Consider the following 26,749-nt stretch of genomic DNA (forward strand, 5'->3'; position numbering starts at 1 on the left):
AGGGAGGGAGAAGAAAAAGAAAGGAAAAAGGGAGGAAGGAAGGGAAAGAAATATCTTTCCCCCCTTCCCACACACACGTGGCCCAGAGAAACGGCAGGAAATTTCCACGTGCAGGGAAGGCTCCACTTCCTCCTTCCCTCCCAGGCGCCGTCCCCCCCCCTCCCCACCCCCGGTCCCGCCACCCAGCCGCAGCCCCAGCCGGGCTACCCCGCCCGTCCCGGCTCCGCCGCCTCCCCTCCCTTGAGCTGCTAGCTTGCTACGTGCGGGGGAAGCGAGGGTGGATATGGCGGGGGGGGGCGCAGGCGACCGCCCCGCTTCCTCCGGAGCTCCAGCCGCGCAAGTGCGGCCGCCTCCATCCCTCCCCGGCCCGCCAGGAGCCGCCTTCCGAGAGGCGGAGCGGGCCGTCCCGGGCAGCCAATCTGCGGCGCCCCGGCGGCTGGTCGGGCCGAGCCCAGCGCGTCGGCGGGGGATGCTGCTGGGCTGGCGAGGAGCGGCGCGGCCACATTGTTGCGTCCCTGCTCGCTCGGTCCGGGCGGCGGCCGAAGCTCTCCGCCAGGCGCGGCTGCGGCTCCCCCGGGGCTGGGAAGGCGGAGCGCGGCGGTGGGTGCCTCGCCCGGTCCCCGCTTGGCCGGAGGGGCTGCCAGGCCGGAGGGGGCGCCTTGAAGGGGGGGGAGGCGAGACGGGGAGCGCAGGAGATCTTCCTGCCCCCCCCCTCTTCCCTCCCGCTAAGACGCTGGCAGGGAGACTGGAGACTTGGGGCTCCCTTACTTTCCCTTGCCCCCTCCCCCTCTTTTCCCCCGCCTTCCCCCCACCCACCCATTCAGCTGCTGCCACCCCCCCACCCACCCCCCCAGCTGCTGCCACCCCCCCACCCACCCCACCCAGCTGCTGCCACCCCCAAGCGCCCTCCCTCGCAGGGGCGTCGTGCAGAGGCGGCGTCCGCCCCAGCCAGTTCCCCAGCCAGCAAAGCGCCAGCCAGCCGCTTTCCCCACCCGGCTGGGAGCTGGCTAGGAGTGAGCCCGTCTTTCGTAGCGGGGCTTGCTTGGCCTGGGATGTTGGGGAGGGGGGGGCCCGGCGGCGATGGGAGGTGTAGTCCAGGTGGTTCCTGGCTGATCTCCAAGCCTGTCTAGAGCAGGGGGGGGTGTAACCGGCTGTGTGGAGAAGTGACCAAGGAAGGGTCTTGGGCTAAGTTGGGTTGTTCTTCTTTTCTTAGCAGGTTCTGCTCCTGGGGTCTCCTGAGCCCCCCATCCTGTCTCCCAAGAAGGGGCAGGCAGTCTGTGGAGGAAGGAATCCTGGCATTTCATGGTTCGCCCCCTGGGCGGTGTCCTGGCTTTGATCTTCTCCAACTCTCCCCTGCTCCCTCCCAGCCCAGGAGGGGGGGTCCCCTGGGCCATGAGTCGCTACAGCTTCTCCAACCTGATGGACTGGATGTACGGAGGGGTGGACCCCAGCTTTGAAGGCAACGGGGGTCGCGAGTGTGCCTCCTTCCTGTCTTGGCAGCAGCGTCTTCTGGAGAGCGTGGTCTTCACCCTTGTGGGCATCCTGGAGATCCTGGTCTCTCTGCGGAAGATCAGACGGTCCACGGCCAAGGAAGCTGCTGACCGCTTGGCTCAGTCCCGGGTCAAGGAGGAATGTTGGGGCAAAAACCTTTTGCTGGTCACCTTCTGCCTGACTTTTGGACTGGAGGTGGGATTCAAGTTCGCTTCCCGGACGGTCATCTACTTGCTCAACCCGTGTCACGTGGTCACGATGATACAGGTAAGGAGCTGTGTTCCTCCAGGTACTTTGAACTACCAGGAGAAGAGGATATTTGTAGCTCGGGGTTGAACTGGGAAGCCCTTGGTGCTCTTTTGGCGTGGTGGTTTTCTGGCAGACGTTTCAGATCTCACATTCTTACCCCAAAACCTCTGTAAGGAAACCAGCAGAGTGTACCGAGGAGCCCACCGTTTGTACTACGGCTACCATCGTCCACAGCTATCGAGTCGGCCTCAAGATGGCCCAGGCAGGTTGAAAGATGGGAAAAGCCATTTGTATTCAAAGATGTGGCTGGTTTTTTTTTAAATTTTAGCCAAGAGTTTATTTTTATTCCCGGCTTTTTATCAGTGCCAAAGTTTATTTTGCAACTGGTCTCTCTGCCTCTCCTTAGCACAGAGGTGAAGTTGGGAACAGAGCCAGCATTCAGATATTTGAGAAAATCCAAAATCTCTTTTATAGTCTCTGAAAGACTACAAGGCTGGTGCCAACAGGGTCTTCTGGAGAAACTCTTTCAGGACCAATCTGTGGGCTGGTTTCTCCCCACCCCCACCCCCACCCCAGTTAAAGGAGGAACCTAAGAATGTGAGTTGAATGTGACCAGCTGTTTTTGTGTTTGTGGGTAGTTGTTTTCCCACAAGTGACCCTTCCTTGGTCACTTGTCCACACAGCCGGTTACCACCACCCCCCCGCCGCCCTAGACAGGCTTTGAGATCAGCCACGATGGAACCACCTGTCCTTGATCACAAAGTACAGCCAAAGTTACTTAAAACGAAATGGCCAAGTACAGATAGTCCTCGGTTGCATAAACAGAGGGATAGAGTCAAGATCACTGGAAGCATTAATACCGCTTTACAAAACCTTAGTAAGACCACATCTGGAATACTGCATCCCGTTTTGGTCACCCCATTATATATATATATATAAAAAGATGTTGAGACTCGGAAAAAGTGCAGAGAAGAGTAACGAAGATGATGAAGGGCCTGGAGACTAAAACATCTGAAGAACCGTTGCAGGAATTGGGCTGTAGCTAGTCTAGAGAAAAGGAAGAACCAGGGGTGATGTGATAGCAGTATTCCAGTACTGGAGGGGCTGCCCCAAAGAAGAGGGAGGGTGGTCAACCTATTCTCCAAAGCCCCTGAAGGCAGGACAAGAAGCTACGGAGGGAAAGTAATCCAGGAGCTGGTTAAAATGACAGTTTGGTGGCTGTTCTAATAGCCTTCCTGGAGGCCTTCAAGAGATGCTAAGATTAGTTTCAGGAGAGATGGAATACCCAGAGGTGCTTTTTCAAAAAGGTATCTGCACTTGTCTTGTTTTGCTAGAAGACATTTCACTTCTCATCCAAGAAGTGAAATGGATGAGATTGTTGGGGGCAATTAAGCTGACTTTGTAATAATGCCGCTTGGGGTGTGTGTGAAAGCCCTAATAAGCAGGCATATACATAGAATGAAGGCTACTGCTAAGCTTGTAAGCCGCCCTGAGTCTTCGGAGAAGGGCGGGATATAAATGGAATGAAAATAAAAAATAAAAAATCCCACCAGGCTCAAGGTTGACTCAGCCTTCCATCCTTCCAAGGTAGGTAAAATGAGGACCCAGATTGTTGGGGGCAATTAAGCTGACTTTGTAATAATGCCACTTGGGGGGGGCGAAAGCCCTAATAAGCAGGCATATACATAGGATGAAGGCTACTGCTAAGCTTGTAAGCCGCCCTGAGTCTTCGGAGAAGGGCGGGATATAAATGGAATTAAAATAAAATAAAAAATAAGCTTCTTCGGTTCTGACTGAAGGGTGGATAAACCTCCAAGTGGCCTCCATGACTCTCAGAAAGAGTTCTAATGACCAGATGATTGCAAGGAACATTAATCCTTCCATCCTCCATCCTTCCGTCAGAGCTGAAGAAGCTTCTTGGATGAGAAGCGAAACATCTTCAAGGGAAAAAAAAAGTCCACTTGCCTTTTGGAAAAGCACCTTTGCAAGAACCATGACCTGGATGACTTAATAGGGCTTCTGTTGCTCTAGGAAAGGAAAGCTGGCAGGTCTCTATGGAGATTCTCCATCCTCCAGGTTATCGTTGTCCCAAAAGAGCTTTTCCAGAAGGCAAGTGGACTTTCTTGATTTTTTTTTCCCTTTGAAAACATTCTGCTTCTCGTCCAAGAAGCTTCTTCAGTTCAGCAAGTGGACTTGCTTGTTTGTTTGTTTTCATCCCATTTTTCCAACAGCAACATTTCTTTAAGCAAGGAGGCCACTGGGCTTTACACTTTGACCAGCAGCTAGTTCAGTCAAATTATCTGGGGGAAACGTATGAAATCCAGAGGCCACCCAGTTAGCAAAATCATTTCCCTTGGTCCAATCTTCAGAGTAGTCGCTTGTCAGCTTTCATTTTGCACGGAAGAAGCCATTGTAAGCAGGTGCATAAAACCAAACAGATCTAAAGCAAAAGGGCACGAAGGTAAACAAGCTTTAAAGTTTGTTTTAGTCTTAACTTGGTGATAGTGGAACTATCCATGATTAAGACACAGCTGGAAAGAAAGTGACACCAGGACAAAGAAGCCCGCGAAGCAAGAAGATTAAATTCTGGTGTTTTTTTTTTAAATTCCATTTATATCCCGCCCTTCTCCAAAGACTCAGGGCGGCTCTCAAGCTTAGCAGTAGCCTTCATTCTATGTATATGCCTGCTTGTTAGGGCTTTCACACACACCCCAAGCGGCATTATTACAAAGTCAGCTTAATTGCCCCCAACAATCTGGGTCCTCATTTTACCTACCTCGGAATGATGGAAGGCTGAGTCAACCTTGAGCCTGGTGGGACTCGAACCTGCACTAATTGCAGGCAGCTGGTGTTACTTAAGGAGGCATTAGCCCACTGCTCCACCAAAGGTTCTGGAAGCATTGAAACTGCAATGAAATAGGAGTGTGGGGGGGATTGTCACCCGAAGCCCCACATTGGACAACCCCACTTTTGGGGTCACCAAAGCTATTCCCCACCACCCTTGCTGCAATTTAGTGGGAAGGTATATAACAGGGCTCTCCAACCTTGGCAACTTTAAGACTTGTGGCTGAACAACCTTCTTAATGCAGGACCACTGGAGGTTTTCAAGAATAAACTAGGATGGTGTAAGGCTCCTGCCTTGAATAGCAGGTTGGTCTAGACCAGGGGTAGGCCACCTTGGCTCTTTTATGACTGGTGGACTTCAACTCCCAGAATTCCTGAGCCAGCCATGCTGAGGGGAAAGGGAGAGGTTTCCAAGCTGAGCCTTGCTGGCTCAGGAATTCTGAGAGTTGAAGTCCACCAGTCATAAAAGAGCCAAGGTTGCCTACCCCTGGTCTAGAAGACCTCTAAAGTCATTCCCAGCCCTCTGCTTCTATGTTCTATGTCAGGGGTCCCCAACCCGCGGTCCATGGACCAGTACCGGGCCGCGGCATGCCAGCAAGCGGTGCGCACAAACAAGCAAAGCCCCATCCGCGAGTTGCAGGAAGCACGCCAAACCACACACTCTCCGGTCTGTGGAAAAACCTTTCTCCACAGAACCGGTCCCTGTTGCCCAAAACCTTAGCACTTTCTATGTTCTATGATTCCATCTGCCGTGTTCTTTTTAAAAAAGGTTCTGATCCTCGTGAGATAATCAGATCTCACGGGCTCTTGTGTCTTCACTTGAAATTTCAGAAGGAATGGGCTTTCTCGTCTGTCTTCATTTTTCTACCTTTCGAAAACCCGATTGCTCAAAGGTTGTGACGTTGCGTAACATTGTGCACGCGGGGCTCTGTGTTGGAACAGGTGGCTGATTCCTATCTTAGTGGGAAGTGTTAACTTTCCCATCCTGCCACGTTCTGTACTGCTAACCTTAGAAATGGGCAAAACGTTATCCTTTGTAGAAGCTTTGTGATTCTTAGAACTGAAGTTTGTGGGAAAGAAAATGGGTGGTTTTTTTTTTGTATTTTGTATATTTTGGGGAGAAAGGAGCCAGTTTTCCACTTTCTCCTCTTGAATTTCTTCCTGCACAAACTGCTTTTAGGAGAATTGGTTTCTTGGCTGTTCTCACAGATGTCCTTGTCATATCTGTGTATCAATAGTGGTTTTCATTTTTGAAAAGGCAGCTGGACTGTTTTTTTGAGGAGGAAGAAGAAAAAGATGTTTCGCTTCCTATCCTGGAAGCTTTTATCAATTTTGTAATGCATGATGTGGGAGATGGAAAGACAGTTATTGACCTAGCGTGGTAAAAACATCTGCAAGCCTCCTCCTCCTCCACCTCCTCCTTCTCCTCCTCTTCCTCCTCAAAAAACCCCAGTCCAGTTGCCTTTTCAAAAATAAAAGCCACTTTGGATACAATTGTGACCTGGATGACTGAGAATCTTCATAGACATCTGTGTAAATAGATTTTGTCTGGCTGCATAAATTTTGAAAGCCTCCCAATTTTTCAACTCTGTCATCTGCGGATTGATTTTCCTGAAGCTGCTTTTCAACCTGTAAGGCTGCAGTCTGTGAGGAAGGCGATAACGTAAATGTAATCTGACAGGAGCCCCATTCAAGTTGTCGTCGTCCCCCCCCCTCTCCTCTAAAAATAGTGGAAAGGGAAAAAAAAGAGGCTGTTAGCTTTTGTGAATGCGGCCTCTTTACAAAATGTGCCGGGGAAACAACAATAGACAAAGAGGGAGTCTGTATGCGCTCAAGAGCTATCAAGTGCCATTCTGATGTGCTTTTGCGCAGGGGTGGATTGTTAGTGCTTTGTAAGGCCCTGTTTCCACTTTCAGAGAGAACAGCCGCCTGCCTTAGAGTTGCTTGGTTGAAACCAGAATATCAATAAAGGAGAATATTTGTAGCTCAGGCTTGAAATGAAGGCTCCTTGGTGCTCGCTGCTTTCTTGCAGACGTTTCCTGACCCAACTAGGGAACATCATCAGTGCTAGTAGGGAGTGGGGCTTGCTCTCAATTTATACTCTAGTTGTGGCTTGCCCTGTCAGGGTTGGTGGGGGTGGTCCTAGAGATTCTTTGGCTGGGCTGTTTACTCTTGGCTTCTTTGGCAGTTTCTTCACTGGGGTTTTGCTTACTTGATTGTTGGCCCCGTGTTAATCTTGGAATTAATCTGTACTCATCGAAGTGCTGATTGCTGGTGGGGAGGTCATTGAGTCTTTTTGCTCCCTTTTTGGCTGGTTGATAGTCTTTTTGCATAGTCTGTAGATAATTGTTTAGGTCTATGCAGTGCTTTTTTGTAAAAGAAAAAGGTGCCGGAACTCACACACGTCATACAACCCGCCTTGCCTACCCTACAAGGTTCCATCCAAACAAGGTGCCGGAACTCCGTTCTGAGTGTTCTATGACAAAAAAAGCCCTGGGTCTGTGTGTCTATCGATGGCTAATTTGCCCCAATGCCAGGCTTCTGTTTGGACGTGGCTTAGTTGAGGAATATGAAAAGGGAAGAGAAAATCAGATAGATAGATAGATAGATAGATAGATAGATAGATAGATAGATAGACAGACAGACAGACAGACAGACAGACAGACAGACAGATGATAGATATATGATAGATAGACAAATGATAAATAGATAGATAAATGATAGACTGATAGATAGACAGACAGACAGATAGATAGATAGATATATGATAGTCAAATGATAGATAAATAGACAAATGATAAATAGATAAATGATAGACAGATAGACAGATAGATAGATAGATGATAGTCAAATGATAGATAAATAGATAGACAAATGATAGATAGATAAATGGATGGATGGGATGGATAGATAGACAGATGATAGACACACAGATGATAGATATATGATAGACAAATGATAAATAGATAAATAGACAGATGATAGATATATGATAGAAAAATGATAGATTAGATAGATAGATAGATAGATAGATAGATAGATAGATAGATAGATAGATAGATAGATAGACAGATGATAGATAGACAGACAGACAGATGATAGATATATGATAGACAAATGATAGGTAGACAGGATAGATAGATAGACAGACAGACAGACATAGATAGATAGATAACCTTTAGTGTCACTTTTTACTGTGGGCACAATGGCACATTCAAAATGAAATTTAGTTGCTCGCTCTCAAAAGTGTACACATACACAACACTCACGGGGTGTCATGTTATGAATGGAGTGAAATTCGGGGTTTGGTCTCCTTTTGCAAAGTGGGGGGGCCAGTGAAAGCCTCTCAGCTGGGGGGGGGAATAACCCTGCGAGATTGAGAAAGGCACCGGAAGTCCTGGATTTAACAACCACAATTGGCACTAGAATTTCCACTGCTAAGCAAGGCGGTTGTGAAGTCAGTCTTAAATAATTTTATGACCTCTTGCGATGGTTGGTAAGTGAACCCGTGAACCCCTGCGGTTTGTTAAAATTTTCGCCCACTCAGTTTTACGACCTTTTGGCACGGCTCTTAAGCGAATCCAGCTTCCCCCTTGACTTTGCTTATCGGAGGTTACCTGAGAAAGTTGTAGATGGGGATCACCTGAGCCCAGGATGGGGCAACTCTTGTAAAGACATGCCAACTTGCATAAGAAGCTTCCAAGGCTCCATACATTTTAATTTCTTGAGCTAACATGAAGTCTTGCATTAGATCACTGAAATCTGATTAGATCACAGCCTGGAGTAACCCTATATGAATCTAATTAATCAATAAATAAATACACCTTGCAAGATGTTATCTGCTTCCAAGATGTCGGGAGAAGTTTTAATTTGATTCTTGTTGGTTTTGGTGGGCAGGGAGGTTTCGTGTCCTTGATCCATTTTAATTAATTTTTTTAATGAAATACTAACTCCCATTGCCTATCCTTCGTGATGTAACCGTCTTGTGAAATCTCTCAGAACTGAAGTCTGCAATATTATTGCACCCTGCAGTCCAACGAATTGCAGCCAGGCCTTTTTTTTTAATTATTATTTTATTTTTCTCAATCCTCAATCTTATGCAGGTAATCCTTGACTTACAGCAGTTCATTTAGTGACCACAGAAAGTTACAGCAACACTGGGGAAAAAATGGGACTCCTGGCCTTTTTTCACACTTATGACCGTTGTGGTCATGTGATCAAAATTCAGAGGTTTGGCACAAATATGAGTGACTCGTATTTATGACGGTTTTACTCTCCTGACGTCACGGGATCCCCTTTTGCCACCTTCTGACAAGCAAAGTCCACGGGGACGCCAGATTCACTTAACAACCACGTTACTAACCTAACAACTGCAGTGGTTCACTTAACAACTGTGGCAGGAAAGGTTGTAAAATGGGGCAAAATTCACTCAACAGCTGTCTCACAGAGTGACGGAAATGCTGGGCTCAGCTGAGTTTATAAGTTGAGGACTATCTGTATACCATCTGCTATAGGAGACTAATATTGAGAAATCAGTTTTGAGAAAGAAAGATGGTGCACAGGATATTTTTTCTAAATCGTGCAGCTGTCATTTCCCCTTTTTTGGGTGGTGGTGGTGGGGAAGTTCTGCTTTATATTCAAAGCACCCAGTCCCTGGAGTTGCCACCAAAAATGTTATAAAAATGGAGAACCTGCTTTGCTCTGACATTTTAAAATAATTCCTCCTTATTTGCCATCCACTGTTTTGGAAATGCAGTTGTCCCGGTGGGTTATTTTGCAAAAAGGGCAAAGCAAAAATTAATTCACAGGTACATCGTGCCTTGCAAATGCCAGCCTAAAATAAGTGACACCTAAAATAAGTGACGAAAACCCTAAGCGACAGCTTGTATGTGTGAGAACATCTGGAGGTGATTTACTGGAGAGAAGCTAGTCCCACCTGGGTGCTCAAGATGAGGAATCTGCAAGCCAGGATTAATTGCTTGCAGAAAAGCGCATGACAGATGCTGGATTTTTAATTTCTATCCCACAGCGGAAAGCAACCTTGGCTGTTAAAAGCCACAAATGTCCTAATCACGTGACAGCCTTAAATAATTTCCAACTTAGCATCCACAGAGAGCTTGCTTCTGCTGAATGCAGTGCAATTTTAAAGGGAGAAGAATGAAGTGGGTTGTTGTTTTTTTTACCTTGGCTGGCATTGCGGTTTGGGATAGAAGTAGCCCCTGTTCTGAATCAGATTCTCTTTGTGTTGTTGTTGTTGTTGTTGTTGTTGATGATGATGATGATAAGGATAAGGAGGAGGAGAAGGATGAGGAGGAGGCGGCGACGGCAACAGACTCAATTTCTAGCTTCTGCGTTAATTTGCATCAGGCCCAGAGCTGTTGGGAAAACCCAGCATCATAATGGGATGGTTTTCCTTATGGAAAACAGTTGTCGTCACTGGCACAATGGAAGCCCATCAGTTTGCAAGCAGCCCACCTCTATCCTCAAAATCGTCAAGAGACCCCCGGCTTCTTTTCTAGAGCAACAGAGAAGAGTTTTGGCTCCCCTTCCCTCCCTCGCTTTCTCTCTTGCAGCAGTTTGCGTGTTTATTCGTGTCAGAAGCATCACAACTAAAATAAAGGCATACTGCCTGACATAAAATGCAAAAGGTAAAATACCAGATTAAAATAATGTACAAGTTAAAACAGATCTTGCCCAGAAACCAGCAACGTTAATTGTGTTCTGTCGCACTGCCAAGAGGTCCTCAAGTGTACACTGGGCAGGGTACAAAGGGCAGGTATACATACGGTATGTGTTGTTGTCTGCGTGTCACCACAATTGCCAAGGGCAGAAGCCACCGGATAGCCCCATTTGTTCAGAGTATCTCTGGACCTTGTGGTCCCCGTGCACCATCTGTTCAGCCACTTCCATACTTCCCAGCTTTTGTCAGACCAGGGTGCCGACTGCTCCATTGCTTCCATCCAGGTTCTCCATTCTCTTGGCCAAGCACCTTCTCCGTGGTTTTATAACTTCCTGCAAGGTAATAGAGAAGCTGTGGTCAAAGTGAGCAGATTTCTCTCTCTCCCTCTCCCTCTCCCTCTCCCTCTCTCTCTCTCTCTCTCTCTCTCTCTCTCTCTCTCTCTCTCTCTCTCTCTCTCTCCCTCCCTCCCTCCCTCCCTCCCCCTCCCTCCCTCCCTCCCTCTCTCTCTCTCTCTCTCTCTCTCTTTTTATTTTTTCCTCACAAAACCACCAAGTTCCAGGTCTATTGTTGCTTCCTCAGGTACACTAACAGTTCTGTGTTGTGGTGTAAAAATGCCAGACTTACCATGAAATGCCTTTAAGGTTCAGTTGGCTTGGGCAAATGCTTCTTTCAACCAGCACCATTTCTCTTTCAGTACAGTGTTATCCCTGGGGCCCTTAATGCTTTCTGAGCTTGGTGATTTTCTGCAGATGTTTCATTACCAAACTAGGTAACATCATCAGTGCAAGAAGGGAGTGGAGTTGTAGCACTGATGATGTTACCTAGCATGGTAAAAACATCCGCAAGCCTCCTCCTCCTCCTCCTCCTCCTCTTCCTCCTCCTCCTCCTCCAATCCCATTCCCTTCTAGCACAGATGATGTTACCTAGTTAGGTCATGAGATGTTTGCAAGAAAACCACCAAGCACAGTCCACCAGTGAGCTACAAATATTCTTTTCTATCGGTCCATTATTATCACTTTTGCATCCCTCAAACTGTTCAAGTTAGAACCTGCATCCATTTTTTTTTGGTAAGGCTCATTCACAATTATGTGCCTCAACTCTAAAAGTACACACTTAATTGTGACATATTTGGTTTCCTGGAAATGTTGGGTGGTGTTCTTTCCTATCATTCCTCCTGTCACTTGTCAACCTTGGCCAAAGAACAAAACAAAACAGTTGAGTCTCTCTGATAAAGAACAAGCAGGTCAAAACAACTTTTGCCGCAACACTGACTTGGCTAGAAAAATGACATTTTGTACAGTTTTCCGAAGAGGTGGGTGCCGTGACACCCTGTTGATTTCATGGGCAGGAGAAGCGAGGATTTGCCCTTTGGATTTGCCTTGGTCTGTAAAGGAGGTTGAATTACCAATTCAGTTTTAGCCCCTGGGGCTCCAGCTTAGAAGCAGCCAGGAGTCTTAACCCATAGGTTCTGTTTAGCTCAACAACTCTTTCTGCTGCACTTTATTTATTGGATTTTTATTTATTTATTTATTTTAATCCCATTTATATCCCGCCCTTCTCCGAAGACTCAGGGCGGCTTACAATCTAAGCACAAATGAAATGTGCTTAGCAGTAGCCTTCATTCTATGTATATGCCTGCTTATTAGGGCTTTCTCCCCCCCCCCAGCAGCATTTTACAAAGTCAGTTTATTGCCCCCAACAATCTGGGTCCTCATTTTACCTACCTGGGAAGGATGGAAGGCTGAGTCAACCTTGAGCCTGGTGGGACTCGAACCTGCACTAATTGCAGGCAGCTGGTATCCCCCTTTATTACTTCAATAACTAATTCAAGGTGGCAAACATGCCTAACACTCCTTCCTCCTCCTATTTGCTCTGCCACAAAAACCCGGAATTATCTGTTGGGCTGAGGGAGAGAGTGACTGACCCAAAGTCACCCAGCTGGCTTTCATGCTGTGAGATTTAAAAAAAACCCAAAATTTGATACTCACAACTCAAAGACAAGTCTGGTTAACAAAAACAAAGATTTATTGAAAAGAAATTGAAAATAATAAAGAAAATAATAAAGAAAGAAAGCGTTTGCAAACGCGGCCTCGTAGACCCTTCCCAAGTTGGATTGGGTTCAAAGAGCGCGCTGAGCAAGTTTCAAAGCAAGCATTTATACTTTCTTTTCTCGATACATGCCCCCCCTTAAGAAACTTAAGTCAGTCTTTGAAGTCAAAAAGATCTTCTTTGAACCTTTACTTCCAAAAGACTTATTGTAACAACTTCCTTACATCCGTCACTACACTATCTTGTTTTAGTCACCTTCTTGAGGTGAGTATCCTTTTTAACATTTCAAAAGAGTTTTGTTGATTACCATGTGTGAATTCTCTGTCTAAGCAGGAAATAGATGGCCCCCACATCTTAGTGTTACATTTGATACAATTCATTGGTGTTACATTTGGTGTTACATTTGGTACCATTTGGTACCATTTATAAAAGAATAACCTTTATTTATTTTCTTTTAATGCCTAAGGCGGGATTAGAACTCACCATCTCCTGGTAATTGGCCCAAAGTCTCCCAGCTCACTTTGATGCCTAGACTAGAACTCACCATCTCCCGCTCTGTAGCCTGGTGCCTTAATCATTGAACCAAACTGGTCACGTGGAAGCAAGAGAGGGTGGGATGCAGTGGATAAAAAACTCTGGCTTAGCATCATGTGTCAACCTGGCCTTTGTTCAATAATTCATGGTTTATTGTAGAAGCTTCAAAGATTGGCCTTACGCAACATCCCTTATTACTATGAGCAACTTTGATCAACAAATTCAGTTTCCTCATTGAGCTGTGGATTTTTCTTTGCTGGAAATTTGAATAATCAGCTCCTGGAGATGATCTCGTGCTTCATCTCCTCGAATGAGCTACGGAGATCCAGATCCCGTGCCCCTTAAGAGAGGGCTGTGTAAATGAATGAATGAACCTTTATTGTCAAAGTACAACCATGTATACATTGAGATTGGCTGAGCCTCCCTTCGTGCCCCCACCCCCCAACTCACAGTGACAACAAAACCTCCATCTTATTACACCATGTGAACTAATTACACAACGCACCGGCCTCGCAAGTCAATTCTGCATAAAGTTTATAAAAATTATGTCCCGTTCAAAAGCCTAACAGCCCATGGATAAAAGCTGTTTTTCAGCCTGTTGGTGCGGCTGGCTATACTCCTATATCTCCTACCGGATGGTAGGAGAGTAAAGAGATACCGTCCAGGGTGTGAGTCGTCCCTGAGAATTTTCCTCACTCTTCCAAGGCAGCGAGCCCTGGCGATGTCATCCAGTGGTGTCAGGGGACAGCCCACAATGTCTTGTGCTGTGCTCACTACCCTCTGTAATACTTTCCTATCCGCGGCTGTCAGACCAGCATACCAAACCACAATACCATACGAGAGGACGCTCTCTATAGTAGACCGGTAAAAGAGGGTCATTAGCCGTTGTTCTACCCTGTTCTTCCGCAAGACCCTGAGAAAGTGAAGCCTCTGTTGGGCCTTTCTAGCCACCTGAGTTGTGTTAACTTTCCAGGTCAGATCTTCCCAGAGGCTTAGAGAGGGCCGTAAAGCACTGTAAAGCAGTATGTAAGTCTAAGGGCTGTTGCTATTGCGAGCCTGCTTTCTTGACTCCATCAGTCTTCAGTCCTGCCTCTTCCTGTTTGCACAACAGAAGGAGAGGTTGAGAATTGGGGGGTGGGGAAGGACGCTGGATTAGAGCAACAGCACTGCTCCCCACCAGTTAGATAGATAGATAGATAGATAGATAGATAGATAGATAGATAGATAGATAGATAGATAGATAGATAGATAGATAGATAGTTAGTTAGTTCCTCCTGGATGTCAGCAGAGGGGTTCGATTGTGAAATGGGTGGCGTATAAATTTAATAAACAAACAAACAAATAAATAAATGTCCTGATGGGAATAATTGAACCAGGGATCTTTAAACCTGGCCCTTTTATGACTTGTGGACTTCCAACTCCCAGAATTCCTCAGCCAGGCCAAGTTTGAAGACCCGCTGATTTGAACAGCAATCATTGCAAGCTTTAAACTGCTGACTGAGTGATAAATGTGAGTTATGTCTTTCATGCGCGCACCCTCTGTGTCTCTGTGTCTATGTAGAGATGCAAATAAATAAAAAGACCATGATGTTAACTCTCTCTTTGTTTGTTTGTTTGTTTAAATGTCAGATTTTTCTACTGGCTTGTCCACCCTGCCATTTCGCCATGATTCTATTCAGGTAAGTGAGTTACCACAAATAGATCATTTAAATGATGACCGCTTCTGTGGCTTGGTCGTCTACATTTTACCACATTTACACATTGATCATGTGGAATTTGTAGCTGTGGCTGAATGTCTATGGAGAGTTTCAGCCATCCAGGTCATGGTTGTCCCAAAGATGTTTTTATTTTTTCCTTCAAAAGGCAACTGGACTTTCTTTGTTTTTCTTTGAGGACATTTCACTTCTTACCCAAGAAGCTTAAGTCAGAACTGAGGAAGCTTCTTGGATGAGAAGCGAAATGTCTTCAAAGAAAAACAAAGAAAGCCCAGTTGCCTTTTGAAGGAAAAAATAAAAAGTATATTTTGGACTATCTGTGGCTGTTCTTTTTTTTCATCACTGGATTTTTATCCAGTCTTTCTACCTTCATGATGTACACGTAGATCTGTTTTTTTTTATTTCTCCCAAATAAATAAGTTTCCCTTTCTGTTATATTAACAATTGCAATTGGGTTATAGCTTTTGGAAGTGCTTGGGATGGCAGTATCCCAAAGGGTTTGGGGTGATGCCTCATGCTGTGGATTATCCATCTGGGTACCTCTGATGGACATACAGAACAGGAATTTCCTTGGTTGGCATTCTGATGTGTAGACTGATGTCAGAGAGTAGTCTAAATAATTTTATCTCCCATGGCAAGGAGATCTTATTATAAATAAATCAAAAAGTCATAGGGCTGGAAAGGATCTTGGAGGTCTTTTAGTCCAACTTCCTGACCAAGAAAGGAGACCTTATACCATCATGGTCAAATGGTTGCCCAGTCTTTTCTTGAAAACTGCAGCAATGGAGCATCCACAACTCTGGAACGGAAACCATGCCATTGATTAATTGTTCTTACTGTCAGGAAATTCCTCCTCATTTCCTTCTGACAAGCTTATACCTGTTGCTTCTTGTCCTGCCCTCAGATGCTTTGGAGAACAACTTGACCTCCTCATCTCTGTACCAGTCCTCCAAGTATTGGAAGATGGCTATGGTGTCACCCCTAACCCTTCTCTTCATTACGCTAAAACATACATGGTTTTCTTAGCCGTTTATCCATCGTACGGTTTAGCTTCCAAGATCCCTTATCATCTTTGTTGCTCTTCTCTGCACTCTTTCTAGGCCTTTGGCATATAATTTAGCTCCTTCCTGAGAAAGGGCTGTTCCTTAAGAAGCCAACTTGCTAAACAAGGCTTGAAAAATACAAGGATGTGGTCTTTAAGAAGAAGAGATGAAGTTAGATGATTGCCCTAATGCAGTGTTTCTCAGCCTTGGATCCTCTGGGAGTTGAAGTCCACCATCTTAAAACTGCCAAGGTTGAGCAGTGCCGCCCTATTGTCAGCCAGGTGAAGCCACAAGCAGGCTGGGATTTCAGAAAGGTTATTTTATTGGTTATTGTTTATAGGGCCATTAATGAATCTTGAAAGCTCTTCATATCCTTTACTGGATACTCTTAGAAGACAAGGAGGACAAAGAGGGATGGTCCTGAGTCTCATACTTCATCGCAGCTGAGTAACCACTTTACCTATCCCACCCACTTCTCAAGGGTGGGTCTAAATTCCTCCGCATTTCGGTGGGCTTTCTGATGGCGTTCTTAAAATGACTCCTAATGGAAGTGCCTGGGCTGTTTTTGTCTGAGTCGTTTAAGAAGCAGACGATTGAACTGAGCCGATAAAAGTTTGCATCTGGGCTTGAATTTGTAAGCCAGCGGATGGTGAGGAAAAGAACAGTTGTAGAGGTTAAGGCACCAGGCCACAAACCGGGGGGACTGTGAGTTCTAGTTCTGCCTTGGGCTAGATGGGGTTACCTTGAGCCAGTCCTCCTCTCTCTGCACAAGGAAGCAGACAACGGCAAACCACTTCTGAAGTCTTGCCAAGAAAACTGGCAGAAATAAGATGATGAGATGAGATATTTATTGTCATTTTTTTACTGTGAGCACACTGGCACACATTGAAAATGAAATTCTGTTGCCTGCTCTCAAAAGAAAGCATATATCTATCTACCCAACCCATACATAACAATATAATAATGATAACATATAATAAGAGTCAGTTTGAATATCAGTTAAGGCACCAGGCTACCCACCAGGAGACTGTGAGTTCTAGTCCCATGTTAGTCATAAAGCCAGGTGGATAATTGTGGGCCAGTGGCTCTCTCTTCACCCTAGGAAGCAGACAACGGCAAACCACTTCTGAAATCGTGCCAAGAAAAACTGGTAGGAATAATAATAACAACACATAATAATTGAAATACTGGTTAAGGCACCAGACTGCAAACTGGGAGATGGTGAGTTCTAGATCTCATCTTAGTCACAAAGCCAGCTGGGTGACCTCAGGCCAGTCCTTCTCTCTCATCCCTAGGAAAGGAGAAATGGCAGTTCTGAAATCGTGCCAAGAAAAACTGGTAGGAATAATAACAACACATAATAATGATAATAAAAAAGAATCAATTGGGCTACTGGTTAAGTCACCAGGCCATAAACCAGGAGACTGTGAATTCTAGTCCCACCCTAGTCATAAAGCCAGCTGGGTGACCTTGGGCAGCGTTTCAAGCTGATCTTTGTAAAGAAGATGGCCTACCGATGGTCCTTCAGACTATTCTTCTAATGGCAATCCGTGGTTCATCCTTCTTTTAGAACCGGCTGCAACTGTTGTGAATTGCCTGCAGCAGACATCCTTACGCTGCAAAGGTGACATTTGTTTTTTCTTTTCGGTAGGTTGCAAATGCACATGCTGAATGGGGCCCTTCTTGCTCTCCTGTTTCCTGTGGTTAACACTCGATTGGTGAGTTAATCTCGGCTGACTGCTGGAAAGGGAGGGAGTTCACGCCTCTTACAAAACCACTTGAGTGACAGGTTTAATTTTGACGGAGTGATTCCTCGCATGTGACCCAGCAGCGCGTCTCCATCAAACCTTGCTTGCTTGCTTTTTTTTTTTAATGAGTCCAGGTAAAAGTGCACATCAAGCGAAAAGTTGTACACGTATGACAATTATACACGAATTGGCAACTCACATTATCTCAAAGGTTGAGGATCTTTGACCTTACAGAGTCATTAACACTAAAAAAGCTGTCAAAGCAAATAGCTTCTTTTTCCACCAAGGACTTCCCTGTATGCATCAAATATTGGCTTACATTTCCAGGGTTATCTGAGGTGCTTCAGAGTAGCTTATTTTTTTATTATCTACCATTTAATTTGAATGCACAGCTTGGCATACTTTTTTTTTTTGGCTAATGCGTGTTGTTTTTTTTAATTGGCTTTTGGTGCTTTACCTTTTGTGCGAAGTAATAAAACAGCTGCAAGAATGTTCTCACCAAATTCTTTACAAGGTCTTTCTCTGACTGTCCTGATTGTAGGAGAAGGAGTGGCAGAACCTGGGGGCGGGGTTAAAAGAGGAATCAGCCTAGAATCCTTATGTAGCCGCAAGTGAACTAAGTCCAACTCCCTTTTGATTTCCATCGACCCCTATTTAATTTATAGCAAATGCCAACTTTTAGTTGAGAATATTCCTGTGCGCAGGCTGTTTAGCAATAAATTAGTTTAATTGGATCTTCACTTTTGGCCCTAATCTTTCATCCCAAGACTGAGAGAGACCAGGGCACCAACATCAACAAGGCAAATTTGCAAATGGACATGATTTTGAGGCATATAGATTTGTGCATGTGGGTTGCTTGTGTGTGTGTGTGTGTGTGTGTATTGCATTCTTGATGAGCAAATATGAAACTATTTACAAATTCAAATTAAAAAAATAGCCTCCAACGAAGAGCATAGGAATCCTACACTCAGCACAATGTGTTCTCCCTTAAACTGCTGGCTCTGATTGTAGTCATAGTCAAACTTTATTATGGCACAATAAGCCTGATTCAGCGTCTGTCTGTCTGTCTCTCTCTCCATCCATTTTCCCATCCACAAACCCACACACCCATTGGAACAATACAGAGAAGATTAGCCTGGCTTTAGTTGTTTTGGGAAGGGGTGAACATTATTGTGTCAAAGTTGAGGTGCACTCGTTAAAATGTGGGAGTATTCTGCTTCATTGCAGAACAGTGCATGATGTTGATTTTGCACTGTAAACCGCCCTGAGTCCTTCGGGAAAGGGCGGTATATAAATCTAAATAAATTAAATTAAATTAAATTAAATTTGTTATTACAGTAATTAAAATGGTGTGACAATCAGGCCATGGATGGAAGAATGCCCGTTCAAAAACAAAAGTGCCGTTGTTGTCATGCGTTGATCCTTATCACTGTGTTGATCTGATTTATCTCTGGTCCAACCAGGGTAATCCTAAGGTGGTTTATCTCAGTCAGACTTTTTAATTTTGCTTTCTTACTTAAGTCTTCACACAATATTAACAGAATAACAGAGTTGGAAGGGACCTTGGAGGTCCTCTAGTCCAACCCCTTTTCTCAAGCAGGAGACCCTATGGCATTTCAGACCAATGGTTGTCCAGTCTTTTCTTAAAAACCTCCAGTGATGGAGCACCCACAACTTCTGGAGGCAAGCCGTTCTACTGGTTTGATTGTTCTAACTCTCATTAGACTTTAGCAATAGTGTGGAATGGACAAAACCCAGGAGTTGTGTGGCTAGGGTGTGTGTGATCACGTGATGTCACGCTTTATGACTGCATCGCTTAACAAGGGAAATTCCGGTCCCTATTGCCCTCGTCAAGTGACGAGTAGCTGTTTTGGGATGACCGTCTCCTAGAGCATACACAGGACTCCAACTTGAAAGAAGGCTGTTTTATCTGCTTTGGAATTTGCTTGGACAATACTCTGCCTTTGCCCCAGCCCCAGGAAGAAAGACGTGGCAGAATCAAAAAAACCCATAAAATCGGTTTGAAGAGCAGGCACGTTGCAGTCCTGCCTTGCAAAGATTCGCCTGGGTAATTAGGGCTGCTTAATCTCCCCAAATCTTCTCAAATAAGGTACGAGCTGGATCAGCCCCCGTGCCTTTCTTCCTAATCCCACTTTCCCCGTGGAATGGCTTTAATTAGAGCCCAAATCCTCCCTGGTTATGGAAGCCGATGTTTTACGGGCCGTCTGCTTTGCTTAAGAAAGTCCATTCCAAAACTTCTTGCATAGACGAGAGAGCAAACTTGCCTGCAGAAGCAGTCGGGTTGAATATATTTCTATTAGGGCGGTTTCTATTTTAAAAAGCTTGCCAATGCTTCGACAGAAGGAGACACACAAAGTGTTGCTCAAATGAAATATTAGCAACATTTGGCATCTGCCCTCCGACATTTCCAGATAGAGCAATTTCTCCTGGCGCTTGGGAATCTGAGCCTGCCTACCAGAATAGAAGGGACAAATTTATTAGTTTTCATTTCTCCTGTTTTCGATTGTTCCATTCGTCACCTTCGCATTTTTTTTTATTAAAGAGTTTTACAAAATTTTACAATATATCCCCAAATCCCTCCCACCCCTACCCCCCCACTTCCCCCCCACTTCCCAGAGCTAAATACAGGACTATAGTTACAACAATCATATTCTAAATAAAAATTTACACAATATACAATCAACCAAATTCGTACTGCGCTTTAACTCTCTCTTAACATAACTACAAACAATAACAATATCCCACTAAATTCTACTCTACCTTCGCATTTTTGTTAATGTTTGCCCAAATGTCGTTCCTACCATTTCAGGGCAACTCTCTTCTGATGCAGGCATGTGTACAAATCTGCCCCCCCCACACACAAACACACAAACACAAACCACAAGGCATACTTGTGAGCAAATTTCTGTAAAACAATACATTCATACTTATTTATTTATTTTATTTATTTTAATTCCATTTATATCCCGCCCTTCTCCGAAGACTCAGGGCGGCTTACAAGCTTAGCAGTAGCCTTCATTCTATGTATATGCCTGCTTATTAGGGCTTTCACACACACACCCCAAGCGGCATTATTACAAAGTCAGCTTAATTGCCCCCAACAATCTGGGTCCTCATTTTACCTACCTCGGAAAGATGGAAGGCTGAGTCAACCTTGAGCCTGGTGGGACGCGAACCTGCACTAATTGCAGGCAGCTGGTGTTACTTAAGGAGTAACACCACCCCAATTTGTCGTACCCACTTTCCGGTAGGCAGCATACACAATTTTGTGTACGTACTTCAATTGGAATGCAGTTTTGTTTCGCAAGACTAGAAGGAGTGTTACTTTGGAACAATGAGAGATGTCAAAGTCAAATTCTATATCAGTTTAGGTAATGGTAAAGGTTCCACCGCACATGCATGCTAGTCGTTTCCAACTCTAGGGGCCGGTGCTCATCTCCGTTTCAAAGCCGTAGAGCCAGCGCTTGTCCGAGGACGTCTCCGTGGTCATGTGGCCGGCATGACTGGACGCCAAAGGCGCACGGAACGCTGTTACCTTCCCACCGGAGTGGTCCCTATTTTTCTACTTGCATTTTTACGTGCTTTCGAACTGCTAGGTTGGCAGAAGCTGGGACGAGCACAGGCGCTCACTCTGTTATGCGGCACTCGGGATTCAACCCGCCAAACTGCCAACCTTCTAATCGACAAGCTTCAGCGTCCTAACCCACTGAGCCACCGCGTCCCTCAGTTTAGCCAGTGCTTTTTTTGTAAAAGAAAAGGGTGCCGGAACTCACACACGTCATACAACCCGCCTTGCCTACCCTACAAGGTTCCATCCAAAAAAGTTGCCGGAACTCCGTTCTGAGTGTTCTATGAGAAAAAAAGCCCTGAGTTTAGCAATATCCCATTTAACAATAATAAGCTAACCCTGCCTATTAAGGATGGAATGAAGTCTCTCTCTCTGTGTATGTGTATGTGAGAGAGAGGGAGAGAAAGAAAGAGAAAGAGAAAGAGAAAGAGAGAGAGAGAGAGAGACAGAGAGAGAAGGCAAGATGTCAAATCTACCTAAATATTCTGTTCCTTTATACAAGTAGTCCTCAACCACAACTGAGCCCCAAAATTCTGTTGTTAAGTGAGTTTTGCCCCGTTTTACAACTTTTCATGCCACGGTTATTAAGTGAAACACTGCATTTGTTAAGTTAGCAACCTGTTTGTTAAGTGGATCTGGCTTCTCCATTGACTTTGCCGGTCAGAAGGTCGCCAAAGGGGATCCCATGATGCCGGGACATGGCGACCGTCATAAACACGAGCCAGTTGTGCCAGCATCTGAATTTTGATCGGGTGACCCTGGGGATGCTGCAGTGGTTCTAAGTGTGAAAAACGGTCATAAACCATTTTGTAGCTTTGAATGGTCACTAAACGAATTGTTGTAAGGACTATCTGCATGTGCGTTTGGTTAGGTGTAGTGCATGGTCTCATTCCCCCAAAAATGGAACCTAAGACTCGCAAACTACACTGGATGGGTTTTCCAGATATTTAAGCCAAACTATCATGAAGGGTAGAATCTGAATTCTAGGCAAGATGAAGTCCTATTCAAACTAAGCACGCCACTGAGAAATATCTATTTCTTTTCTATAATGCTAAAACGCGCTAACCTCAGTCTCTAAATCAGGGCTTTCCAACCAGTGGTACAGGTACCACATGTGGTACATTGGCACCTGGCAGGTGGTACGCGACCATCCTAGAAAAGTGGTAGCGGGGGAGGGGAATGAGCTGAACCGGTGGCAGCACCGCACAAGCCTGAGCGAGAGACGGCTGGAGCTGCAGGGCTGTTGGGGCTCGGGGGAAGCACCAGGATCAGCACCAGGCTCCAGCTGGAGCTCGGCACTGATCCTGGCATTTCTGCTGAGCCCAGAAGAAGCGCCGATCAGCTGGAATGTTGCAGCATCTCCAGGGTCTTGTGATTTACATTCAGATGCTTGGCAACTGATTCATATTTATGATGGTCACAGTGTCCCAGGGTCATGTGAAGTGACCAAAACCTGCTGCAACCACCCAGCAGACGGGGGGAATAAAAACCAAACACCCACCCCCCACCCCCACTTCCAATCCTCAACAGAAATGCTCACAACAATGAAAACCTTGGACAGGAGGAAGAGTGCCGCCGGGCGGGCAGGCAGTTGTCTTACTCAGCTGTGGCATGTGGGGCACTTTTTTCAGTGCCATTGTAACTTCGAACAGTCACTAAGCGAAATGTTGTAAGTCGAGGACTACCTGTACTTCATCACTTTTTTCCTTTTTTGCGGGGGGGGGGGATATCAAGTTTTTGACACTTTGCTAGGCGACTGGTGGTACTCGGATGTTGCCATATCCTAACTGTGGTAAAATGGGTGAAGAGGTTGAAAAACCTCAGTCTCTAAATATCTGGTGGGAACTGCTTAAACTAGGAGGACAGCCTTTCTCAACCTTAGCAGATTTAAGACCTGTGGACTTCAACTCCCAGGATTGCCCAGCCAGCTTAGCTCTTTAGGGGATGAGGAACAGAAGAAGCTCAAATTCCAGCTGTCGCAAAGATGCTTTTCCAAAAAGGCAAGTGAATTTACTTGTTTTTTTTTTCCCTTGAAAACATTTCACAACTCATCCGAGAAGCTTGTTCGGTTTCTTCTTCAGAACTGAAGAAGCTTCTTGGATGAGAGACGAAACGATTTCAAAGGAAAAACAATAACAAGAAAGTTCAGTTGCCTTTTTGGAAAAAGGCTCTTTTGGGATAACCGTGACCTGGATGATGGAGAATCTCAATAGACGCTCAAATTCAGGCTTGTACTGTGGCCAAATATTCTTCTAAACGTAACATAGAAACCTCTCTTGGGCAACGTATTCGACTAATTATTCAGTACAGGACTTGGCATCAGTGATGTAAAGCAGGGGTCTTCAAACTTGGCCCTTTTATGACTTGTGGACTTCAACTCCCAGAATTCCTCAGCCAGCATGCCTGGCTGAGGAATTCTGGGAGTTGAAGTCCACAAGTCATAAAAGGGCCAGGTTTGAAGATCCCTGATGTAAAGCAAGCGCGTGTCAACTTAAATGCTAGCTAAGGATCAGATTAGGCTGGTGGAGCTGAGCTGAGCTGAGCTGCCGGCAGTGTGCGATCTTTTGTTCAGAATTTCTCTTGAACCCCTCCCACCCTGGTACCTACAGAAAAATGTTGACTTCACCTTCCTGCTAAGAAGGGTCAACATTGTGAAATAAAAGTTCTTGGGCCAACAGCCAGCAGCAGCTGTCATTTCCACTCCTTTATGTTTGGCACAAACTGGGATTGCTGTACGGTTGGGTGGTTATGGAGAGCCGAGGAAATGCAGGAACGGTTTGCGGTGTTTGTTTTGCTTTTTTTTTTAAAAAAAAAATAATCCCCTGAATGTATATAAAAGCACAAGAATCCTTTCTTTTGGCCAAGAATTCAGAATTGCGTAACGCTGCATTGGAGGAAAACCCATTTGTTCAACAATCACAACAATTTCTTATGTTTTTTTTTCTGTGTGGTTGTTGTTTCTTTGCAGCTTCTGAAAATTTAAAGCAGTGTTTTTCAAATGTGGCAAGTTTAAGAGGTGTGGACTTCAGTTCCCAGAATTCCCCAGCCAGCCAGCCCGCCATGCTGGCTGGGGAATTCTGGGAGCTGACGTCCACACCTCTTAAAGTTGCCAAGTATGGAAAATAAACTGATTTAAACTCTTAAGAATGCAAAGCAGTGATCCGTGTTGGTTTCTCCAGCAACCTGTCCTTTGTTTATATATTTTTTGGCTTGCTTTCTCTCCTGTTTTTCATTCACCGTGTCCAGGTGGGTTACGTATTATTCTGTGCAATTTTCCCTATAGCAACAGGCCCGGGCAGATCAGATGGGCTGAAGTGGGTAGGTGGGGATTGGTCTAAAGCAGGGGTCTTCAAACCTGGTCCTTTTATGACTTGTGGTCTTCAACTCCCAGAATTCCTCAGCCAGGCTGAGCAATTCTGGGAGTTGAAGTCCACAAGTCATAAAAGGGCCACGTTTGAAGACCCCCTGGTCTAAAGTCACCCAACACGTTTCCACAGTTCAAGACAGCCCTGGGCCTGAGTCCCACAGGGATTGCCATGCCAAGATTCTGTAATACCGGGTTGGATGGACTTCAAGATAAATAGTCTTTAATGCTTTCCTTCTTCTTCTTCTTCTTCTTCTTCTTCTTCTTCTTCTTCTTCTTCTTCTTCTTCTTCTTCTTCTTCTTCTTCTTCTTCTTCTTCTTCTTCTTCTTCTTTTTTTAAAAAAAAGGCTTGCACTGTTTATTTACTGATTTATTACATTTCATTTCTCTGGCTACTCATCCTTTGGCAATAGCTCTGGGTGGCATATGAGGATTAACAACACCAGAAAAAAAAACCAACAGTCCAAATAATTAATGTTCAAGGCTGCAGAAGTCTTTCTGTTTGAAAAGAGTGAGCCAAGCTATTTTCCAAAGCACTAGAGACAAGAAGCAACGGATAGAAAGTAATCAAGGAGAGAAGCAACCTAGAACCAAGGGGAGATTTCCTGACAGTGAGAACAATTAACCAGTGGAACAACCTGCTTCCAGAAGCTGTGAATGCTCCAACACTGGAAGTTTTTAAGAAGAGGTTGGACAACCATTTGTCTGAAATAGTATAGGGTTTCCTGCCTGAGCAGGGGGGTGGACTAGAAGACCTCCAAATTCCCTTCCAACTATTCTATTCTATTCTATTCTATTCTATTCTATTCTATTCTATTCTATTCTATTCTATTCTATTCTATTCTATTCTATTCTATTCTATTCTATTCTATTCTATTCTATTCTATTCTATTCTATTCTATTCTAATTTTATTATTCTGTTTCTATTTTAATTCTAATTCTAATTCTAATTCTAATTCTAATTCTAATTCTAATTCTAATTTATTCTATTTCTATTTCTATTTTTATTTTTTTATTTTTTATTTTATTTGATTTGTATACTGCCCTTCTCCCGAAGGACTCAGGGCGGTGAACAGGGACATAAATATCAAAATGCCCAAATACAGAAATTGAAAACAAATTAAACCCTAGTGCCCAAATGCAGAAGATAAATTACATTAAAACAATAATTAAAACAAAACCCATCAGACCAGGCCGGATTGTTCAAACAGATAGGTTTTTAGGTTGCGTCGGAATTAATTAATTAATTAATAAAATAGAGCTGGAAGGGACCTTGGAGGTCTTCTAGTCCAGCCCCCTGCTCAAGCCGGAGAACCTATTCCATCTCAGACGGGTGAATGTCCAGTCTCCTCTTAAAAATCTCCAGTGACTTTGCTTGTCAGAAGGTCACAAAAGGGGATCACATGACCCCAGGGGGGATGCTGTGACCGTCATAAATATGAGTCCATTGCCAATGAGTTTTGATCGCATGACTGTGGGGATGCTGCACCGATCATAAGTGTGAGGACCAGCGATAAGTCACTTTTTCCAGTGCTGTTGTATCTTCAAAGAGTCACTAAATGAATGGTTGTAAGTCAAGGGCTACTTGTACAAGGGCTACTTGTAGTAGACAAAACATTTTCATACCAAAGAATGTTATTTTTAGGTCCGGGTGACATTACAATGCGTTTGTTTGCGGAAATGTTCTCTGTTGAGCAACTGACAAAACCATTTACGACAGCAGAGACAACCTGACAAAAATGAATAGTTTTGTGGTTTTGTGACCATATCTTGATAGACTTTCAGAACTCCGGTTTGTGCTCAGCACTCTTCAGAGTTTCCATCCTACCATCTTATTTTTTTTTATTTTAATTCCATTTATATCCCGCCCTTCTCCGAAGACTCAGGGCGGCTTACAAGCTTAGCAGTAGCCTTCATTCTATGTATATGCCTGCTTATTAGGGCTTTCACACCCCTCCCAAGCGGCATTATTACAAAGTCAGCTTAATTGCCCCCAACAATCTGGGTCCTCATTTTACCTACCTCGGAAGGATGGAAGGCTGAGTCAACCTTGGGTATTCTTTGGACTGCCATCTGTCAGAAATGGGGCGGGGTCTCCTGCTTGGGCAGGGGGTTGGACTAGATGACCTACAAGGTCCCTTCCAGCTCTGCTATCCCGATTCTGATCCTTGCAGAGTTGGCTCTCCAAGTCTGTGCAAAAGTATCACCGGCCAAGAGGAACCATTCCTTTGCAATGGCTCTTGGGATAGCAGCCCCTCCTTAGAGAAAGTGGGTGAGGGTTCAATGTTTCCCAAATAGTTGGGAAATTGGTGGGATCATGGGCAGGGGTTCTAGGTGGCTCATGATCACACCCAGAACCACCAATAAGGGAATTGGACTGAGTTAAAGGTATTTGGGGGAACATAAAGGTAATAGAATAAGGGACGTGGTGGCTCAGTGGGTT

At 44.9% G+C, this 26,749-nt stretch overlaps 1 protein-coding gene across 2 annotated transcripts in view; it reads left to right on the forward strand.

Annotated features, from left to right (window-relative positions):
- Nucleotides 1-450: 450 nt before the first annotated feature.
- Nucleotides 451-26,749, forward strand: part of TMEM164 (transmembrane protein 164) — a 38,368-nt gene continuing 12,069 nt past the window's right edge. The window contains exons 1-4 of one of the 2 annotated variants that reach the window (XM_081336933.1): nucleotides 451-600; nucleotides 1,217-1,758; nucleotides 14,477-14,526; nucleotides 17,257-17,323. In XM_081336933.1, coding sequence (XP_081193059.1) covers nucleotides 1,303-1,758; nucleotides 14,477-14,526; nucleotides 17,257-17,323 — 573 coding nt within the window. In that variant the 5' untranslated portion in view covers nucleotides 451-600; nucleotides 1,217-1,302. Of the gene's footprint in view, nucleotides 601-1,213; nucleotides 1,759-14,476; nucleotides 14,527-17,256; nucleotides 17,324-26,749 lie in introns of both variants that reach the window. The other variant, XM_081336934.1, reaches the window with a different exon arrangement.

This window comes from Vipera berus (genome assembly GCF_964194415.1).
Source record: "Vipera berus genome assembly, chromosome: 11".
NCBI classification, from domain to species: Eukaryota; Metazoa; Chordata; class Lepidosauria; order Squamata; family Viperidae; genus Vipera; species Vipera berus.